At 48.7% G+C, this 20,653-nt stretch overlaps 1 protein-coding gene across 1 annotated transcript in view; it reads right to left on the bottom strand.

Annotated features, from left to right (window-relative positions):
* The window catches only part of Sdk1 (sidekick cell adhesion molecule 1), a 976,484-nt gene that overhangs the window by 12,971 nt on the left and 942,860 nt on the right, over nucleotides 1–20,653 (bottom strand). Inside the window, exons 41-44 of the mRNA XM_031338568.1 lie at nucleotides 14,032–14,196; nucleotides 10,600–10,737; nucleotides 6,534–6,654; nucleotides 507–636 (exon numbers count right to left, since the gene is read on the bottom strand). Coding sequence (XP_031194428.1) covers nucleotides 507–636; nucleotides 6,534–6,654; nucleotides 10,600–10,737; nucleotides 14,032–14,196 — 554 coding nt within the window. The remainder of the gene's footprint in view (nucleotides 1–506; nucleotides 637–6,533; nucleotides 6,655–10,599; nucleotides 10,738–14,031; nucleotides 14,197–20,653) is intronic.

Below are 20,653 nucleotides of genomic sequence, written 5' to 3'. Positions count from 1 at the left end.
TGAATATCCAACCTAAATGTGGGTGGTGCCATTCCCTAGGCTGATGTCCGGGACTGAATAAAAAGGAGAGAACATGCCCTCTGCTTCCTGACTGTGGATACAGTATAGCTAGTTACCTCCTGCTCTTCCTCTGTGCTTCCCACCATGATGGACTCTTCCTCAAAACTGTGACCCAAATAAACCCTGCTCAACTCAAGTCTCTCAGGTATTTTGTCACAGCAACATGAGAAGGAATACAGTCCATTGCTTGCCTTGGATGGAACCTTTCTTGGGTCTGTTGGTACCTCCCTATCAGTGTGCATAGATGTTGTTTTCCATCTCCCAGGAAAAGCTACGCAACCACTCAAATTTGTGTGCTTCCCTCATCTACAGTGGACCCTCTACCATCAGCTCTGCCCATCCCATGGGTGACTGTGAGACTAAAACGAGATGAGACATGTTGAGGAATCAGAAGGCTCATGAGGTAGGTATGGCAGCCACTCTTTAGAAGCAAGCATGGCACTGACCTCCGATTCTGATCCATCCACCGACTTCTCCTTGAGGTTCACACTCTCCGTCAGCACAGCACCGTTGTATTTGTTGCAGATGTCCTCATCAGAGTAGTGCAGACCTCCAGGGCTTGGCCGGGGTGGGGATCTAAAAAGGGAAGATGCCACAAGTTATTCTTGACAAAGGATACTCCCCTGGGGGGTGGGACTCCTAGGCTGCTGTCTGGCCTTGCTCACATGGGAATAGGAGGAAAACATTCCAATGATTGCACGTTATGTCTTATAACTGATCTAGATCTCCAAGCATTGGCTATCTGTGATTCTATAGCCTGCAGGCTTCAGGCATGGTACAATGTTGGTGCATAAGCTGTCCTGATCAAGTGGGACTCTCAACAAGAAGGGCATGTGAGGTCTGGGCCAGTGGGAGGTGCAGACTGCACAGAACTCTGGGAAACAGGAAGGATGATGTGCACTGGCTGGGAATAAGGGCAAATCTATGGGGAGGAGTCCTCACATGTCAGGAGGAGATTTGTGAATAATCTCCTGCTGGTGAGTATGTGTCAGGGAAGTGTGCCCTACCTTGGGCTCCCACTCTGCTGGGGCCCAGTACACAAAGCTGGGAACCCAGGGCAAGGAAGCTTTGAGGCATTAGCTCTCACTGACTGACAGAATTCTTAGCCCAATCACTGCTCCTTGTCACATCTAGGCCACAACTGTAGGCAGAGCTGCCTGTGTCTGGTTGGTAACTAGTGGGCTATAGGGAGACTGTGATCATATCACATTATGCAGAAAGGGTGGGGCTGTCATTTCTATTTGTCATGATCACATGGCATTGTATGTAAAAGGTCATCTTGGCCAGCTGAAGACAGAATGTGAAGCATGGTCAACCCTTTCATGTGCATCGTGTATGTGTGCATTTCTGCATGTGTGTGGATGCACATGCATGCATTTGGAGGTCAGAGGTTGATGCTAAATCTCTCCCTCATTGGCTCTTCAGTTTGTTTATGTGGGCAGTGTCTCTCGCTGAACCCAGAGCTCTCTGATTCGGCTACTCTAAGTCATTCTCATTATGCTTTAAGTGAGTTTATGATTTTCTGTTGGTCTTCATCTGTAGCTGTCCTCAGCTGCATGCAGACCTCTGGTGGCAAATGAGACAGACCCGGAAGGAACTCCTGCTGTCTCTGTGGGGAGAGACACATACTGGGGGTAGGCTCTGGGAGCAGGGGACCAAGGGTAGTCCCCAGTCTATAGCAGGAAAAGGCCAGCCCTAAGTCACAGGGGGCACACAGACACACTCAGCTAAGAGCTGACATGAGCTTGGAAAAGAATTCTGGCCCGTTGGAGTCTTACCTGAGAGCAAAGCCCAGTGACATAAGGAATATAGCCATGGGTGGCCCTAGTAGGTGACCAGCTGGGCTGGGGCAGTTTCTACCCTGTGAGATGTGTGTTATAGTGTGGTCATCTGTCACATGGCAATGGAAAACAAACACACTCTGCACTCTACAACTTCCTGTCTTGTTTCTTTTTTATTAAACATTACTTTCACTTGGGTCTGCATGTTTGCATGTATGCATGCATGGGCTTGTGTATGTTCCTGTATGTAGATTCAGGAGGCTCCCTCAATTACTCTCACTGCCTCTATATATGAAGCAGGGTCTCTCAATCAAACCCAGAGCTCACTGATAAGGCTAGTCTGGCTAGGTAGCTTGCTCCAATGATCCCTTGACTTTGCCTCCAGAGATCTGAAGTTACAGGTAGACCATCAGTTAGTCTGCCTGACATGCCTGACATGGGTTCTGGAGATCTGGATTCAGGGTCTCATGCTTTCATGGCAGGTGCTTTAAGTGCCGAGCCATTTCTCTAGTTCCCTTGTTTTACTTTTATAGATAGAGACAGTATAATCTGAGGGAGAATCTGTGCTTACAGTTGATGCATTGTTAAATGAGTCAGGATCACATGCATCCTTTTCATCTTGGGGCTCTTCAGGGGTCTCTGTGACTGTGGTCAGCTAGATGGCCAGGTGCACTTTTCCCTATGTGCAGGACCCTTGGGTTGGAGACCACTTATAAGGCTGCATGGTGGACCAGAGGCAGATGACCTATCCCCTGTCAGGAAAGTCACTCTCAGTGACCTGAGCATGAGAAAGCCATTTTCCCAGTGATTCTGGCATCCTGGCCATTGTAACTCCCTTAGGGTTGGCTCTGCCTTAATTTCCCCAGGGAAGGACCAAGAAAGGTTCAAGAGACTCCTTTTTAAAATATTTATTTTTTTTTAAATGTGTATGTCTGTGTGTACACATGTACATGTGCCATGCATATGTGTGGAGGTCTGAGGATAACTTGGGTCTCTCCTCCACCATGTGTGTCCCAGGAATGGAACTCAGGTCATGAGGCTTGGTGGCAAGTGCCTTTACCTGCTGAGCCATCTTACAGGGATTCAGGCCTCCATTTTCTCTACTTCAAAAGTGATTTATTTTGGCCATGATTTATTTGCCATTTGTCATCTAACCATTTTGATTAATCTGTGGGGTTTTGTTTTGTTTTAAATCTAAGGCACTACAAGGGTGCCTTCTCACACAAAAGCAGGTACCACTTGGCCAAACAGCTTCGAACCAATTGTGCCTCTCTTAACATTTTTTATTTGTGTGTATATTTTATGCATGTGTTCACATACATGGTACATGTATACGTGTGTGTGAATGCGTGTGGAGGCCAGAGGTTGATGCCAGTGTCTCCCTTCATTACTTTCCACCTTATTTTTGAGGTAGATAGAATAGGTTACTAGTTTGGCTAGCCTAGCTGGCAAGCGTCACCCCAAGAATCCTTGTCTCTACTGCTGGGCTTACAGATGTGTGCCATCACGCCCAGCTCTTTATGCTGGGGTCTGTATTCAGGACTGTGTCCATAGCAAGCCCTTTACCTGCTGAGCTATCATCCTCGTCTCCTTCATTCTCCATGGAGACAGAGTCTTGCCATGTAGCCCAGGCTGGCCTCAAACGTACAATTCTCCTACCTTAGGCTCTGAGTATTTAGATGACAGGCTTGTGCCATCATAGCTGGCTCTGGGCTTCATTTTTAAAGCTAAGTGAGACTTCAGCTAGAGGGTGCAGTCTGGGTGACCCCATGTAACCTACAGCCCTTGTTCCTGGGGCCCTGCAAACATACAGACCATAAACAGCACTGGATGCTTTGTTCCCTCACACCCTTGAACCCAGGGCTGCTGAGAACAAAGGGCAGTCTTCCTTTCTGGCTCAATTTGACATTGTCTGTGGCTCAGTGGGCTCATGGTAGTACCTGACCCTATGAGAGAGTTCAGGACTCTCAGAGAGGCCAATTGTCACCGATGAAAGTGAGGCCTTCCCTCCCCAGGGCTGTGTGAGCTGCAGAGCAGCTAAGCTGAGACCCTCTGGCTGCTTCAGACCATACAGTGTCAACCTGGGCTCCCTCAGATGGCTGAGTGACAAGGTGGCACTTGGCTCTGAGTATATGGATGCACACCGAAGACCAGGCCTTCCCTCTGTAGAAACTGCCTCCGTGGGTCAGATGCCTGGGAACTCACCATCTACACTCTCCATCCTTCTAAACCCTCACACAAAGCTATTCCTCCTGAGCTGGTCAAGGGACCCCATAAACCTAGCAGCCATATGGGTCTGTTCCTACACAGAGCCTCTGAGGCTGCTTGTACAGGCAGCTTAACTGGAAAAAAATAGAAAAGGCTTTTTTTGTTCTATGCTGGAAATTGAATCTAGAGCCTTGTACATAATAAGCTTACCATATCATGCCTTATTGAGTCATATTCCCAATCTCACACTGGCAGATTCTAGCCAAATGAGCTACTGATGATTTACTTCCCTAAGCCCTCACTGGGGGATTCTAGGCAGGAGCTCTACCACTGAGCCACACCTCAGCCCCTCACTGGGAGATTCTAGGTAGGTGCTCTACCACTGAGCCACACCCCAGCCCCTCACTGGGGGATTCTAGGCAGATGATCAATTGCTGACCTATACCTTTAGCCCTCTCTTTATTTTGAGACAGGGTCTTATTCAATTGCCCAGGATGGATTTGAACTCACTCCACAGCCCAGGCATACCTTAAACTTGCATTCCTCCCACCTCTGCCTCCTGAGTACCTGGATGACAGGTGTACTCCAGTGGGCCATGTTGGAAAGGCTTCCTCATCCAACACCTGCAAATCCCATCCAGCTTTTACAGCCTCCCATAGGAGCCTCAGGTTCTTATCTTGCCAAATCAGACATCTGTGTTTCTCTTGGTAGAGAACTCCTTGGGGATGTTCCTTTGTGGGTCAGGACCTTCCAACTTCACTGAAAAGTCATTTCCTTTTTACCTAAGAAGCACAGCAACTTAACAAACTGGATGACTGTCTGTCCTCGGGGGACGAGCCTCAAGACAAGGAACTTCTCAGAAGTGGGGAGGGGTTTGCGTCAGGGGTGGAAAGCAGCAGGGATATGTTAAGGTTCCCTGTGAGGAGCCCCTCACAGTCTTGACATATGTGAGTACTTTTTCACATTTCTCTGACTCAACAGGAGAAAGAAGCTTGACTCTTGGCAGACAAATGAAATAGAAAGACAGGACTGGGTATTACTGCTTCCACTTCCTGTCCCGAGGAAGCTAGTGAGGGAGTGGCAGCCCAGTGTGCTCTGGCTGGGGACCACGTGGAAGAGTGGTTGGGACCTGCTTCCTCTGAAGATGAGCACTGGGCCTCAGGGCCCTTCAAACAATTCAATTCTCTGAGTGACAGAGGCGAAGCATGAGCTTGTCACTGAGGGCTTTGGTCCGCCTGTGCCTCTGATGGTGTGTGAGCCCCACTCTTTGCAGTGAAAAGCAGGTTTGTACTGAAATGGGGTCTGTGAGAAGCAGCGCCTTTAACACTGGCAAGCCCCATGGTCTCTTACTCAGGGAAGACACTCTGCCATGTCTGTGTAAAGGTGCTCGTATGTGCGACAGTATGCATACATGTGTGTGCCTGTTCATGTGTGTGAGTGCAGTTGTGCACATGCCAGGCCACATGTGTGGAGGTCAGAGGAGAACTTCTGGTGCTGGCCCCTGCCTTCCACCTTATTTGATACACTGTTGGCTGCTGGCCAGTGAGCTTTCGGGGGATACTCCTGTCTCTGTCTCTCATCTCATCAGAGCGGTGCTGGAGTTACAGACTCACGTTGCTTTTTATGCTTTCTGGAGATTTGAACTCAGGTCTGTATATGGAGAAAAGACTTTACATATTGAACCATCTCTAATCCCTGCCTTGGTTTTTTTTTCTTTGAAACAGGGTCCCACCTGCCCAGAACTCTCTGAGTAGGCTAGGCTAGCTGGCCAACAGGTTCCAGGAATCCTCTCAGCTGTCTGGAATTAGCAATACACACATGCGTCTGATCTCTCCTGGGTTCCAGAGAGTGAATTCAGGTGCTTATTCTTTTACAGCAAGCACTTTACTGACTGAGCCATCTCCCTAGCCCTGCTTTGTATATTTGTAGCGAAATATTTTGGGTCAAAAGCCAGGTAAAAGCCACCTTCTAATTCCAATTTGGGACACTTACTTCCTGCTAAAGCTGGCAGGGGGTGAAGAGCTAAGGCTTTGCGGGGCAGGGAGGGTCACATTTGTTTTCATTTCCAACCGCATCTGGAAGGGCTGTCTGTGTCACTGAGGGACAACTTGGAAAGCACGAAGCAGTGACAATTACAAAAAGCCTTCCATCTCAGACGCAGGTCAAGCCTGCTGTAGTCTATGATGAACTGGAAAGTCCCTGACCTAAGGAGAGTCAAAGCCTAGAGGTTGCCAGATGTCCCTAGCCTAGGGCTTCCTGCGTGAGGTCCTGCTCCCTTTCTACATCTCTACAGAAGTTCCGGGGACTTCTCTGATCCCTCTGCAGCCTGAACAGCTAGATCTAGCACTGCCTGGTGGCTTAGGAGCAGGCTTGCCTGTGAGCTGTGCTTCCAACTGTTACACGTGGAATTTTGTTTAGCAGTACTTGTGGCTGGGGAACCCCCTCCAGGCACCCAGCCTTCAGTGGCTCAGCACAGCCTCCTACCTGGTCCCATTCTTCTTTGAGAAGGTGCTCTTGACATTGAGGTGGCGGCTGTTGAGCTCCAAGGCGGCAAACCCTCCGTTATCCAGGGTCACTGTCTCTTCCATGCTGGAGATGCCCTTGCCTAGAGCCAGTAGGGAAAGCCAGCAGAGTCTTAGTCACGAGGCTGCCGCAGTGACACAGGGGTGGGTCAGTCTACACCGGGAGCTCCTGTGTTCTTGTCACATGTGACCCCCCCAGAACCGTACGATACCGCACTGCCTCCGTGGGAGAGGCAGTTGCTGGAGCAAAATAGTGATATTAGCATTTCAGTGTTTATCTTGCCTGGTGCCAAAATGCCAGTATCCTTGCCAATATTTTATGAAAATGTGCTCAGAATGCATACCCTCATTAGAAGCTGGGGAAGTCAAACGTTTCACAAGTAACAAAATTAAAAAAATAAAACAATCTCACAATCATGTAATGAAACTGGAAGTTAAAAAACACGCTTCTATGGGTAGGATAGGCAAAGAAAGGGCTTCCTTTAGAAGGTGATAAAGATGTCCCCAAACGGACAGTGGTGGTGGTTGCATGTATCTCTGCATTAGCTGGTAAATTATGGGCTGGTTTGTTTTTGTTTTTGTTTTTGTTTGAGACAGGGTTTCTCTGTGTAGCCCTGGCTGTCCTGGAACTTGCTCTGTAGACCAGGCTGGTCTTGAAACTCAGAAATCTGCCTGCCTCTGTGGTGTGTGTCATCACTGCCCAACCTGAACTGTAGACTTTAAAAGTAAATCTACAAAAGTGTGTCTGTGAGGGTTAAACTTTAAAATAAATTTATTTATGTATCATTGAATGTGTCTCTGTGCGGGGGTATGCATGTCACAGCCTTTGTGTGTCTCTGTGCAGGGGTATGCATGTCACAGCCCCTGTGTGGAGGGCAGAGGACAGCTTTCAGAAGTTGTCTCCTCCCACCATGCAGGTCCTAGGAATTGAACCTGGTCTTCAGGCTTGGCAGCAGATGCCTTTATCTGCTGGACTACTTCTCCGGCCCTATGTGATGGTCAATCTTGATTGACAACTTATTGGAATTCAGAATCACCCAAGAGATAAACCCCTGGTCATGTCTGTGGAGAGTTTCTGGAGTATGCTAAGCTCCACATAGCACTTGGTTATAGACACGGGTACTGCCATGCCCTAGACATTATGTGGGTGTTGAGGACTTGAACTCAGGTCTTTAGGTTTGTGCTGCAAGCTCACTGAGCCATCTCCCTAGCCCCCACCGGGGAAGTTTGCACTAGCACATGTACTGGGTGCTTAGACTCTGTTTTCTACCTTTCCAATGCTGCTTGAGAGATTCTTTGAGGGTGAGGATTTTATGTGGTATGTCCTCAACTGTCCTGCAGCCCCTTGGATGGTGTCTCACACACACCTCTGTTCAAGACATGGTAAGGTATATGTTCATCCTGAGAGGAGTCCCTGTGATGGGCACCCTGAACCTTCCATGTAGCTGGAGGCTGAGACAGAACAGCCCATAGATCCAGTGCAGTAAATGGATGTTAACTTTGCCTCTGCTCCGGCATGTGACTTGATGGGTGCTGGGCAGGTGGAACAAAGTGAGGGGCTGGCAAGCTCCTACCGGGAGTCAACTAAGGACATGAAAACTTCCCCCAAGTCACTCTCTGGGACACAAGCCCCGCCCCTAGGCTTTAATTATGATATTAAATTAATACCCTAGGGGGAGGCTGGGTATTGGAAGCTGAAGGTCTGGTGTGTCTTTTCTAGTCTGTTTCTAGATGGAAGAAGAGAGGAAAGAGGATGGGGAGACCGATACAGGGAGACTTTATGCTGTTCTGTAACTGCATTAACTCACTAAAATGACATGCCATTCATACACTGTAAATCCCAGGGGAATAAAATCTGATTTACGAACACTTGTTGGAAGTGAATTTACACAGCAAAGAAAAGGAATAAACTCTTTCTATTCAGGGATGGATTAATAATGTCTGGCAATTTAGGCACTCTACCTGATTAACACCCCCCCCAACTCCCCATCTCCCCCGCACAAGGATCTGCTGTGCAGATGCTGGGGAGGGATCCCTGCTTTTGTGAGCCCCAGAGATCCACCTGTCAATACTCCCTTATCTCTGGGATTATGAGCATTTAGCATCAAGCCCAGCTTTTTCTGTGTGACTGCTGGGGATCTAACTTGGGTCTCCATGTTTACACAGTCAGTTCTTTACCAGCTGAGCCACTCCCAAGTCCCTGATGTATTCTCTGGCTCAGCCACAGCTTTGCTAACTGCTGCAAAGTGAGAACTGGGGGAGTGGGAGCCACATTATGGTGAGGAATGCTCTTACTGGTGGTTATGAGGCTTTTAAAACAGGAAGACAACAAAGAGCATCACCCTGAAGTATGTGGAGCAATGTGTTCTCATCTCCTCTAGCCACCTCCTCTGCACAGGCGCAGAGCCCATGCAGCATCCACAAGGCTGAATCTTACACCATCCCTCTCTGCTCCTCTCCCACAAGATGTGACCACAGCATTTGCCTCCAAGAACCATGCCCCCACTTTGCCTTCTCTTGTCCTCCACATCTAAGAAGCCATACCACATGAGCATTCCTGTGGCTGGCTCTACCCTCCACATACATGTTTATTTCTCTAATGATGGTGTTGATGAGCAGCCCAGCAGCACACATGTGCTCTTGGAGTGCTGGCTCATGCTGAGTGAGCATGGAGCTCTGAGGACAGCAAGAGGGGTTAATTCTTCAAAGGAGTCAGAGCTGGAAGAGGGTACGCAGAGGGACTGGAAAGTGTGTCCAGGCTCAAGTACACAAGAAAGGCCATACCATAAGGATGTCTTCATCATACTCAGAGAGCTACCCCAAACACCCGAGGTGGGTCCCAGCTTATCCCTATGGTCAGAGGTGCTGGGATGAGACACATCTTTTCTAGTCCTGCTTAAAATGAGCACCTAAGAGAAATAGCGAATGGAAGGAAGATCAGGGAACCCAGCAACTCCAATGCCATGGCTAAGATACACAGCTAATATGAGAAGAAACTGCAGGCCTGCAGCTCCTCTTTTGCTTTGCTAGTGATGAGGATGCAGCTTAAGGACTCCAGTATATTAGGTGAGTACTCTACCACTGAGCCTTGCCCCAGCCCCTCACTGGGGGATTCTAGGCAGGGGCTCTACCACTGAGCCTTGCCCCAGCCCCTCACTGGGGGATTCTAGGCAGGGGCTCTACCACTGAGCCACGCCCCAGCCCCTCAATGGGGGATTCTAGGCAGGGGCTCTACCACTGAGCCACACCCCAGCCCCTCACTGGGGGATTCTAGGCAGGGACTTTACCACTGAGCCTTGCCCCAGCCCCTCACTGGGGGATTCTAGGCAGGGGCTCTACCACTGAGCCACACCTCAGCCCCTCACTGGGGGATTCTAGGCAGGGGCTTTACCATTGAGCCACACCCCAGTCCTTCACTGGGGGATTCTAGGCCAGGGCTCTACCACTGAGCCACACCCCAGCCCCTCACTGGGGGATTCTAGGCAGGGGCTCTACCACTGAGCCACACCCCAGCCCCTCACTGGGGGATTCTAGGCAGGGACTTTACCACTGAGCCACACCCCTAGCCCTTCACTGGGGGATTCTAGTCAGGAGCTCTACCACTGAGCCATAGCCCAGCCCCTCATTGGGAGAGTCTAGGCAGGAGCTCTACCACTGAGCCACACCCCAGCCCCTCAATGGGGGATTCTAGACAGGGGCTCTGCCATTAAGGTACTTATTTCCCTGATATTTATGCATTGTTTTTCTTTTGTTTGTTTGTTTGGTTTGGTTTGGTTTTTTCAAGACAGGGTTTCTCTGTGTAGCCTTGGCTGTCCTGGAACTCACTCTGTAGACCAGGCTGGCCTCGAAGTCAGAAATCCACCTGCCTCTGCCTCCCAAGTGCTGGGATTAAAGGCGTGTGCCACCACCGCCGGGCTATATTTATGCATTGTTAAAGGAGATCCTGGCAGATTCAGCAGAGTAACCAAATGTCAGCCCTCATGTCCAAATGCCAAGTCACCATGGAAAGAGAGAGATAGATGTCACACCTGTGCCACAGTTCTTGTACTTCTTGCTTTGCCCATGCAGGACCAGCATGAAGACCACCAGGAGGACGAGGAGGAGGCTGGAGAGCGCCATAACCAGCAGGAACCACCACTCTTCATAGAACGGGGCTTCAGCTTGTGCTGTGGAAGAGACCATATAGCGTGAGGCTCCCCAGTAGCTCCACACAGCATCTCCCCCACATGGCAGTAGGGGAGAGGAGGAGCTGTCATGGCTGTCACAATTCAGTGGATGGTTCTCTGGGATCTCCATTAGCTCTGTAACAGGTTTGGGAATCCACTCTTAGGGATTTTTCTGCCTTCTCTATAGAGTCAAGCTTGGGGATCTGTGCTGGTTAACTTACAGCTCAGTGGGAATCTAGGATCACCTAGGAGACACGCCTGTGGATGCTATGAGGGGGTATCATGGTGGTCAGGTAGGCTGATGTGGGCAGAAGACCCATCTTAACTGTGGGTGGCACCATTCCCAGCTGGGGTCCTAGATTACATATAGTGGTTTGAATAAAAATGGCCCCTATAGGCTTGCAGAGCGGCACTGTTAGGAGGTGTGGCCTTGGGAGAAGAAATGTGTCATTGGGGGCAGACTTTGAGGTCTCAGATGCTGAAGCAAGGCCCGCTGTCTCTTCCTGATGCTTGGGAAACACATTTAGAACATTCATCTACTTCTCCAACACTATGTCTGCCTGCATGCCACCATGCGTCTTGCCATGATGCTAATGGACCTAACCTCTGGACTGTAAGCTAGCCCCTATTAAATGTTTTCCTATATATGTGTTTCCTTGGTCATGATGTCTCATCACAGCCATGGAAACCCTGACTCGGATACTACATACATGAAGAAAGGCAGCAGAGTGTGCATTCAGTGCTTCCTGCTTCCTGGTTGTCAGTGTGATGTGACCAGCTACCTCAAGCTCCCACCTCCTTAACATCCCTACCGTGATAAACTGTACCTTGAAGTGGAAGCCATAGCAAACCATTTACCCTAAGTTGTTTTTGTCAGGGTATTGTGTCACAGCAGCAGGAAGAGAAGTGAAGACAGGACAGATGTATAGCAAGCAGACCATCTTCTCCCACCCTGCCCTCACCTTTAGAACAATCTCCATGCCTCTTCTAATCTCACTTGCTTAGAAACACCGACTTAACATGTGGCCCTGCTTCCCCCTCCCTGGCTCAGCCTTCCCTCAAGGGATGCTGTGTACTTGGCTTTGTTACATTTGATGGTCTCACCATGGCAACTTGGTCCCCAGCATCATGATCATTCTCTACTATCATATCTCCTCACATCTGTCCTTTAACACTGTCCCTGAAGAAATCTTCCCAGATGGAAGTCTATGCCCCTCTCCCCCACCAATGGTTCCCATTGATGACCAACAAGGTAATGGCTGAGCCTTCAAGCTCTCTGGATTCCACACATATTGCTGTCCTCAGATGCTCACTGAGCATATTTAGCTACCTGTTGGCCTCCTCTACTGGTCCAGGAGCCCCTCAGGTCTGGGGCTGTGTGTTATTTATTTTATGGGCTAGACTATAGGCTTCATGTTCAAACTTGCTTCTGAGACATCCCCTCAGAGATGCTGTGTGTAAAAGCTGCTTTGGCAAAGGGTGCGTGTCTTCCTTCCTGTTTATTCTGTTCTGTTCACTAAGAGGAAAATGGGAAAATGTCTTCTCTGCAGGTGCTGGACAGCCCTAGGGCCCCACTCCTGCCCGTCAGGGGTGTCCCTGTGGGGGAGTTGGTTAAATGGCACCAAGGGCCCTGAATGATGCTCTTGCAGGCAGAGCCAGGGGTCTGCCTCCAGCTGCCAAAACCTGCAGAGAACATATCCACCTTTGCGTTAAGTGTCTTGCTGGCTGGATGACGAATGAGTGCATGCTGGGAATAAAGGGGAAATTGGCTTTGGATAATGGTGCACCGCAGGGTTTCTCAGGCAATGACAGTGTTTTGAATCCATAGGATATAAGTGGGGTGTCTGGCTGTGCATTCAATATCCCATATAGCAAATCCTGTGACTCTCAAGATGGCTACCCATGAGTGTTGGCCAGCTCTGCTGCTGGGTGGGGAAGAGGGGCCTGTTATCCTGAGGGGAGTTTGCATCTCAGGACTTAGGTCCTGATTCAAGGCCAGTGGGCAACTGTGGCTAGCATTTCTGAAGGATGCCATGAACCGACGACAGTCCAGATGGTGACTAGTCACTGCTGGCTTGGGTGCTGCAGGAACTCAGAAGTGTTTGTGGATGGTATCCCATGATAGAGATGAGCTGCATCCCACCTGCGGTTTGCTGTACGCAGTTCAAGGCCACATGGGCATGAAGCTGCTTCGTAGCAGTTTCTCCTTTCTCTAGTGTGTGTGTGTGTGTGTGTATGTGTGTGTGTATATACCAGAGGTCAATCTTGAGATGCCAAATCTTTCAAGTTCAGATTTTATTTTAGAGAACCTGATCTAAGTTTGAATTTGGGTAAACTAACAGGCTGGTACCTAGCATTAGTTTCCAAGTTGCCCCACAACAAAACTTGAGCCTAGCTCCAGTCTTTAGGCTAATCCACAACAAGACCAGAGTTTCCAGGTTATACCCTCAACAAGACCAGTGTCTCCTGGTTATTCCCCCAACAAACCTGCACCCCAGGTTACAAGCCCACCCCCTGCCTAACGACCACCCATGCAGAGGGGAGCAGAAGTTAAGTTTATGATCTGACTCCCAGCACCAGCCAATTATGTTAAAGGTCACAGGAGCTTTCCAATTAGATGCATGCACATGTATTCCCTGCTTGCTGCTTACTATAAAGCCTTGCCCCAATGGACATTCAGGGCTCCCTCTCCCCCCCCACCAAAACCATCCTGCGTGATGGAGGTGCATTGGGGTGTGTGTGCTGAGCTAGCTCGGATAGAATTAAGACCCCACTGTGAGTTGCATCAGATTGGCTCCTGTGTGTGTGTTTTGGGGGATCACTAACGTTTCCCTGGCACAACAACCTTGTGTCATCCTCAGAAATGCCTCCCACCTCCTTTTAGACAGGGTCCCTCATTGCCCTGCCCTCCCATCAGAACCCAGTCATCCTCCCTCTGCCTCTGCAAAGCTGGGAAGAGACTGCAAGTGAATGCCACCATGTCTGGATTTTTATGTGAGTCCTGACACAATCGGACATTGAAATCTCACCTTGTCGGTTTGGGGTCTTTGCCAGTGGCTCAATGTCTGGGGTTTGGCTCAAGGAAGGCAGTCCCAGGGAGGAGTTTCATAGTGAGGAGGATCTACACCGGGCTCCCTACTGTGATCTGATCTGCAGCACCTCCTCCACCCAGCTGGAGGGCCTGCCAGTCTCTCAGCACCTGCCCTCTCCTCTCACAGATGGATGGGTGCTGCCACTTTATGTTTCCATCTTTTGGAGAAAGGACGGCACCCCTAAATTTCCTGAAGGGCTTACCTGACACTGCAATGGAAGGGCGGCTGGGCTCCCCAAAGCCTGCCTTGTTCACAGCCACCACCCGGAACTCGTAGGTCACCCCTTGCCGCAACTTATCAAGGCCCACGGTGTATGATGTAGCACTCCTGGGAATGTCCTTTGCAAACATGTCCCATAAGCCTTCATCTGCAAGAGGGATCAGAGATGGAGTTGAGTTCAGGACAACTCTTCTGGAGATGAGCTGTTGGAGGATATTTGATCACTCTGTGAACCCCAAGACTGTGTTTTTTACTGAAAATACCTATTTTTAGTTGTGGTGTGGTTCAGCCCTTAGCACACACCTTTAATCTCCCTGGCCTTCCAGGGAGATTAAATAAATAAAGGAATGCAGACATGCCTGTATTCACACCTTACTCCCAAACAATGAAGGTAAAGTTAGTTTGTTGAAGGAAGCGCCCCTGTTTGAAAGTGATGTCTAATTGAGTGGCAGACAAAGGGATGAATCAGAGAAAGATTTGACAGAAAAAGGCCTAACTCTCATGAGGAGAGAGAGGGAAGGGAAGCTACTTAAGAGAGAGCAGCACAGAGAGAAAAAGAAGAAAAGAAAGCAGTTTTACCAGGAGAGTTTCATAGAGACAGGTTGCAGAGAGAACAAGCAAGGCACAGGTAAAGACAGAATGACCCAGAGAATGAGAAGGAGCCAGAAGATTCAGACAGATTGCTAGAGTTAGTTTTAGGTCAAGCAGAGCAATTCAGTCAGAGGCCGAGAGAGAAGGCAGATTGAACCAGTAGAGAGGAGTTTGAGCCAGAACAGCTGAGTTGAACAGCCATTCAGAGTTCAGAAAGAACTAGGAACAGGTGAGCTTAGTCAGCAGCAAGTCTCAGAGGCTGAAAACCTTCTAGGCCTAGGTAAGATTGTACGGAGGCTAGAAGCTTCCAGGACTAGACCTAGGTTAGCAGACAGAGGCAGTAAGCACCCGAGATGACAATTACATCAGGAGATAAAATTTATTACCATGAGCCCCAGGCACCTGGCTGGCCAGCTCACAGCTGCCTGTGCCTGTGCTGAGGGCAGCCTCAGAGACTGGAGAGGGCCACGGGTGGAGCAGAGGTGTGTTTCTGTCATCAGCAAATGTCCCAGGGTAGCTAGCTGGGCAAGCTGATCTCTTTGTTATTACATTTATTTATTTTATGTGGGGTATGGACATGCCATAATGTACTTGTGGACATCAAAGGACAACTTGCAGGACTCAATTCTCCTTCTACTGTGTGAATGCTAACACCAATATTAGGTCATTAGGCCTGATTGAGCCACCTTACTATTTCAGAGTGGCGTTTTCTTATACCTCCCATCACCTTATCATATTGGATCTAGGCCCTCCTGGCTCCCTTCTGCTTTCCTTTCACACCCCATTGCTGATCCGTTTGATCCCACTCTTGACCTGTAAACAGCCGGGAGCTTGCAGGTCACCAGCTAGATTGCATTATGGGTTCCAATGCTGTTCTGACTAGAAACAAAACTTAGCCAATGGCTGAAGAGGATGGTTTGAAGCATAGCTTCCTTAGCCTCTGCCATCACTGTGGTGGTACATGGTGGACAGAATGGACAGGTGGGATCCTGGAGTGGCTGTAAGCCATCTACCTTGGGGTTCATCTCTTTTAGAGCAAAGTGTTGGATTATGTGAAAAATACAGTTTAGGGACAGCATTGTTAGAGCTTCATGCTGTCTGCTGAGGACTAGACCCTGGTTCTGCCCGGAAGGCTACCTCCCAAATGAAAATAGCTTAGCAATGCCAAGTGTCCTGAGCCCCTGCACTGTCAAGCCTGCCGTAAATGCAGAGTTTTGCTCCCACCCTGCAACTGCTAGGGATTGAACCCAGCAGTGCTTCACAGCTGAGCCACCCTCCCAGCCCTCACTGAAGGTGTCTAGGCAGGTGCTCTACTGCTGAGCCATGCCCCAAGCGCACCTTGTTAGTCAATGGTGCTAAATGCAGTATGTATCTTTTTAAAAACGATTTTGTATTCTGGACAGCTGCTTGCAAATCCGGGTTCTCAGCAATGCTGTTCACAATGCCGAAAGGTGTAGACTACCCATGTGACCCACGTTGTGAACATACATGGAATGTTACTCCACTTTCAAAATGGAGGGATCCTGACATGGATGCTGAGGACAAGATGCCACTGGAGTCGCCCTGTGACAAAGGCCACATACTGCACAGTTTTGTTTAGATGAGGTCTCCAGGGTTGTTCAAGTGCTGGAGATGGAATGTAGAATGGGAGGTTCAGGGACTGGAACTCAACAGTAACAGAGCCTGGGTTTCCAAAATGGAAGGTGGATGGTGGTAGTGGATACACAGCACCATGAAGTTACTCAATGCTATGTTTAAGTAAGGTTAATGTGTGACTAGGGAGATAGCTCAGGGGTAACATGCTTGCTGCATCAGTATGGGGATCTGGGTTCCATTCCCAGCACCCACTAAGAAGCTGGGCGTGGAGGCGCACACATGTTGTCTCAGAGCTGGGGAGGGAGACAGGATGGTCCTTAGTGCTCGATGGCCAGTCAGCCTGGCCTAATAGGTGAGCTCCAGACTAGAGAGAGACCCTGTGGAAAGTGACTGAGAAATGACACTCAAGCTTGACCTCTGGCCTCCACAGGAATAGACAGACAGACAGACAGACAGATGGACTGGACTGACAGAGACACTGACACACATGCATGCATGCATGCACATTCATGGTAAAGGGGTAACTTTTATACATAGTTTTCCATAGAAGGTAAATGCTAAGTTTATGTAAATTCTGATATTTAGGCAAACAAGAACAAGATCCAAGCCAGAAAATGTTATGTAGAAAAGAAGAGAGGGATGAATGGTTTTGATTCCCAAAGCACCAAAAAAACAGAGGAAAGAAAATACCGATCACAACCAATGAAACTGGTTGGGATGGCACATACCTGTAATCCCATTTGGGTGGTAGAGGCAGGAGGATCAGAATTTCAAGTCACTCTCGGCTTTGCAGCAAGTTCTAGGGCAGCCGGGGCTACATGAGGCCATGTCTCAACAATAACAACAACAACAAACCAAACCCACAAAGCACAAACCATCTATAACTACACAACCTTAGTGGTCCTGTCATTGGCTGTGTGACCATCAGTACAGCACTCAACTTCTCTGTGCCTTGTTTGTCAAATGTCGATGTCAAAGGTACATACAGTGTGGGCCTGCCTTGAAGATTCAATATGTTTTTATTTCTAAAGTGCTTAGCACACTGCTTCACATGCAGCCAGCGCAACCTGAGGTATTGCAAATAAAATGTAAATTATTCCCCGAGGAGGGTGTTGCTAAAAGGTGGGCACAGAGTCTGAACTGTTCCTATGATGTAGCAATCCTTCCCAAGTTCAATTTCCTCTTACAGGCAAAAGTGCGTGGGACTTGAAAAAGCAGGTGATCTGGGGACGAAAAGCCCGCTGAATATACATGTGCACGCACTTGCTGTTTTTATGGCCCCAGGGTGATGGAGAGCGGATTCTCCCCGAACTGCCTTCGCAGAAGATACACTCGGATGGATTAGCCCAATGGTAAACAGGAGGAGACTTGCCAGCGTGTGAGTCTGTGTTTGCTCAGGCTTTAGACTTTGCCCTGGTGAAGCCCTGATAGTCACAGGTTAATGAACGAGGTAAAGCCGATCGTTTTTTAAAGGCATCAGCAGAGAGTAGAGCCTCACCATTTACTCCTACATATTAGCATCGTTGGTTGTTGTTCATCAAGAGACCTGTCAGGGGTGGCAATGGCACAATGGCAAACCGTAGCATAGGTGGTCCCTCCTCCTACCTAAAATAACAAGGCTTATATGCACAGAATGGATGCCAGTGGTGTGTGTGTGTGTGTGTGTGTGTGTGTGTGTATGTGTATGTTTTTTAAAGATTTATTTTGATTTATATGTATGCATGAGTGTTTATGTGAGTGTATGTCCTATATGTGCAGGTGCCTTTGGTGTCCAGAAGAGGCTGTTGGAGCCCCATGGAGCTGTAGTTATTGCCAATTGCAAGCCTGAAATCGATGCTGGGAATCAAACACAGATCCTCTGTAAGAGTAGCAAGCAGTCTTAACCACTGAGCTACCTCTCCAGCCCTGGTTTATATTTCCTAGGTGAATTTGGCTTAAGAACACTCTAGAGTGATAGTGCATTTAATACACATGGCCTGCAGAGCCCTGGAACCCCTCTGATGCCCCCTGGCTCACCTACAAATATTCAGGGCCCACTCTGGTAGCACACTCTCATCAGGTCAGGAGAGTTTCTGTTCTCACAGGCTATGTACAGTCCATGGACAGGAGGGAGAGAGAAGGCAAGAACATGTCCCACCCAACTCCAACCCACATTCCAGGAAGGGACAGCAGCTCTGCCTGTGGCGTATCTATGGTTCCCTAACATTCTGCTGTTACTGGGGATGAACCCCATCACCTCCACTTCTATCACCACCCAAAGACTATATTTGACTTTAAGAGCTCTGTCATAGCTCCAGGAACTCTGTGCGTGTTTTACAAAAGCATTTTAAAATATTGATATAGGATCTCAACACTAAGCCATTTAGTCAGCCATCTACTTACTCTCAAAAAACGGGGGAGGGTGGTGTGGCACCAAGATAATGTCTTTCCGAATTAACAGAAGAAAATGTTTGCATTTTTTATTTTGCTTAATTCTGCCTTTGAAAATTAGCATATCGTATTTGGATTATAATTCACTGTGCTATTTATCCATACCAATATTTACACGGCAATCACCAGTGGGTTAAAAAAAAAAAAACCAAAACCCTTGGCAGCTGTGAGAGCGGCCACTGTTTCCCAACTGTGGGTTGTTTTTCTCATTTTTATTATGCTGCTAAATATCTCAATAAATCAGTGATGGAGAAAATACCTCCACAAATTTGTGAGAAAAATAACATTACAGAACTATTAGCAATAATGAGATTTGTGCAACTGATTCTCCTTGTACCAGGAAGATCCCCAGTGCCTGGCCTTCCATCTTAGTCAGAACAGGAGAGGACAGCATGGCTGTGTTTATCACAAGAGAACCCTGGGCAATGAGTGCAGGTAACCCACCTGTCACTAATGTGAGAAACCTGTGACATGTCTAGAAGAGCCAGCCACCACACATCACATGTCTCTCACACACAAGGCCAGGTCTCCACTGGCTGATCCTGGAGGACCAATCTGAGAGGATGAATTCCTAGGTGGCAGGTCTCCTGGGTGACTGGTTCCCAGGGTGATGGGTCCCCTGGGTGACAGGCCTATTGTATAGCTGGTCCCCTGAGTGACTGACTTATCTCCTGGGTGACTGCCCTGAGTGACTAGTCTCTGGGTGACAGTTGTCTTGGGTGACAGATCCCCTAGGTGACAGCTCTCTTAAATGATCCCTAGACAGTTAACACATGCCAGATTGACCTCCTGCCTGGTCCCCAGATGCCTGATGTTCTGATAACATTTCAAGATAACCATGTGTGACTTTTTGGTTCCTGGTGACTGATTTTCAGGATAAATTGAACCCTGAGTCTGATGCTCCCCTCTGACTGATCCCCTAGGTGATTGATCTCTGCCTGACTGGTCCTCAAATGAGTGATCTCTGGATGAATCCTCAGGTGACTGACTCCTGGATACTTTTCTCTGATGGACTCCCCCATGACAGATTGCTGGTAACTGATTCCTGGATTATCAATCTTGTTTCTTAGTATACTGTCAGAGAATGTCTGCCTGGAGATCTTAAGAAAGCAGCAAAGAAGTACGAGGATAGAAACTGCGAATGTTCTTAAGGAAGCGTCGCTATCACCACAGACCTAACATCTCACAAAGGAGAGTGGAGCTGCGGAGTTTGGCTCCCTGCATGGGTGTTCCTTAGAGAACACATAGACTCTGTGATCTTCCTCCTCCACTGCGCTGTTCACCCTTAGAGATGGAGAGTGCAGATCTTAAAATCAGAAGGCTCTTCTGGTACAAACATAGCTGCTGTCAAAGGCTATGCTTGTTTCTAGAGGGTGGAATGGATCAGCTTTAGCTCTCCATGCCCTGCATCTCCCGAGTCCCAGAGTAGGAGATGCATTTGTTCATAGGCTATCCCATCTTCTCTGAACCAAGGCAGAGCCCAGTGCAGCATGACCAAGGGGCCTTCACTGGATGTATCCCTCCAATGCCCAGGCATAAGCGCTGTAGGTATCAGGGCAGACGGCGTGCCAATACAAAAGTTTGATTTCACGGCCAATTAAACAGGGTCTCCATGCTGAATGAAACTGTCACTCACCACTAAGTCATGCAGCCAACAGCCCGACCAGCAGCCTGCGGTGCTGAGCAAGTGGATGCCTGGCAGTTGCTTATTTCTTAAGTGTTGCCTTTTCTCTCTATATGAATGGGCGAGCTAGGAGGTGAGGCTTAAAAAACAGGCTAAAATATAGCTGCTAATAAAAATGCCTTTTGTCTGGTCCTTGCCCAAGGTAGCAGACAGCACTTGGTGTGTGTGTCTCAAGGCAGGGATGACCAGTGAAGGAGACTGATCCAGGAAAGGAGGATGCCCAGGCATTTGGGGTGGGAGGACAGAGAGAGAGAGAGAGAGAGAGAGAGAGAGAGAGAGAGAGAGAGAGAGAGAGAGAGAGAGA

The sequence above is a fragment of the Mastomys coucha genome, unplaced genomic scaffold, assembly GCF_008632895.1.
Source record: "Mastomys coucha isolate ucsf_1 unplaced genomic scaffold, UCSF_Mcou_1 pScaffold22, whole genome shotgun sequence".
Lineage (NCBI taxonomy): Eukaryota > Metazoa > Chordata > Mammalia > Rodentia > Muridae > Mastomys > Mastomys coucha.
Note: the sequence above shows the minus strand (reverse complement) of the source record. Positions and strands in the feature narration are given on the sequence as shown.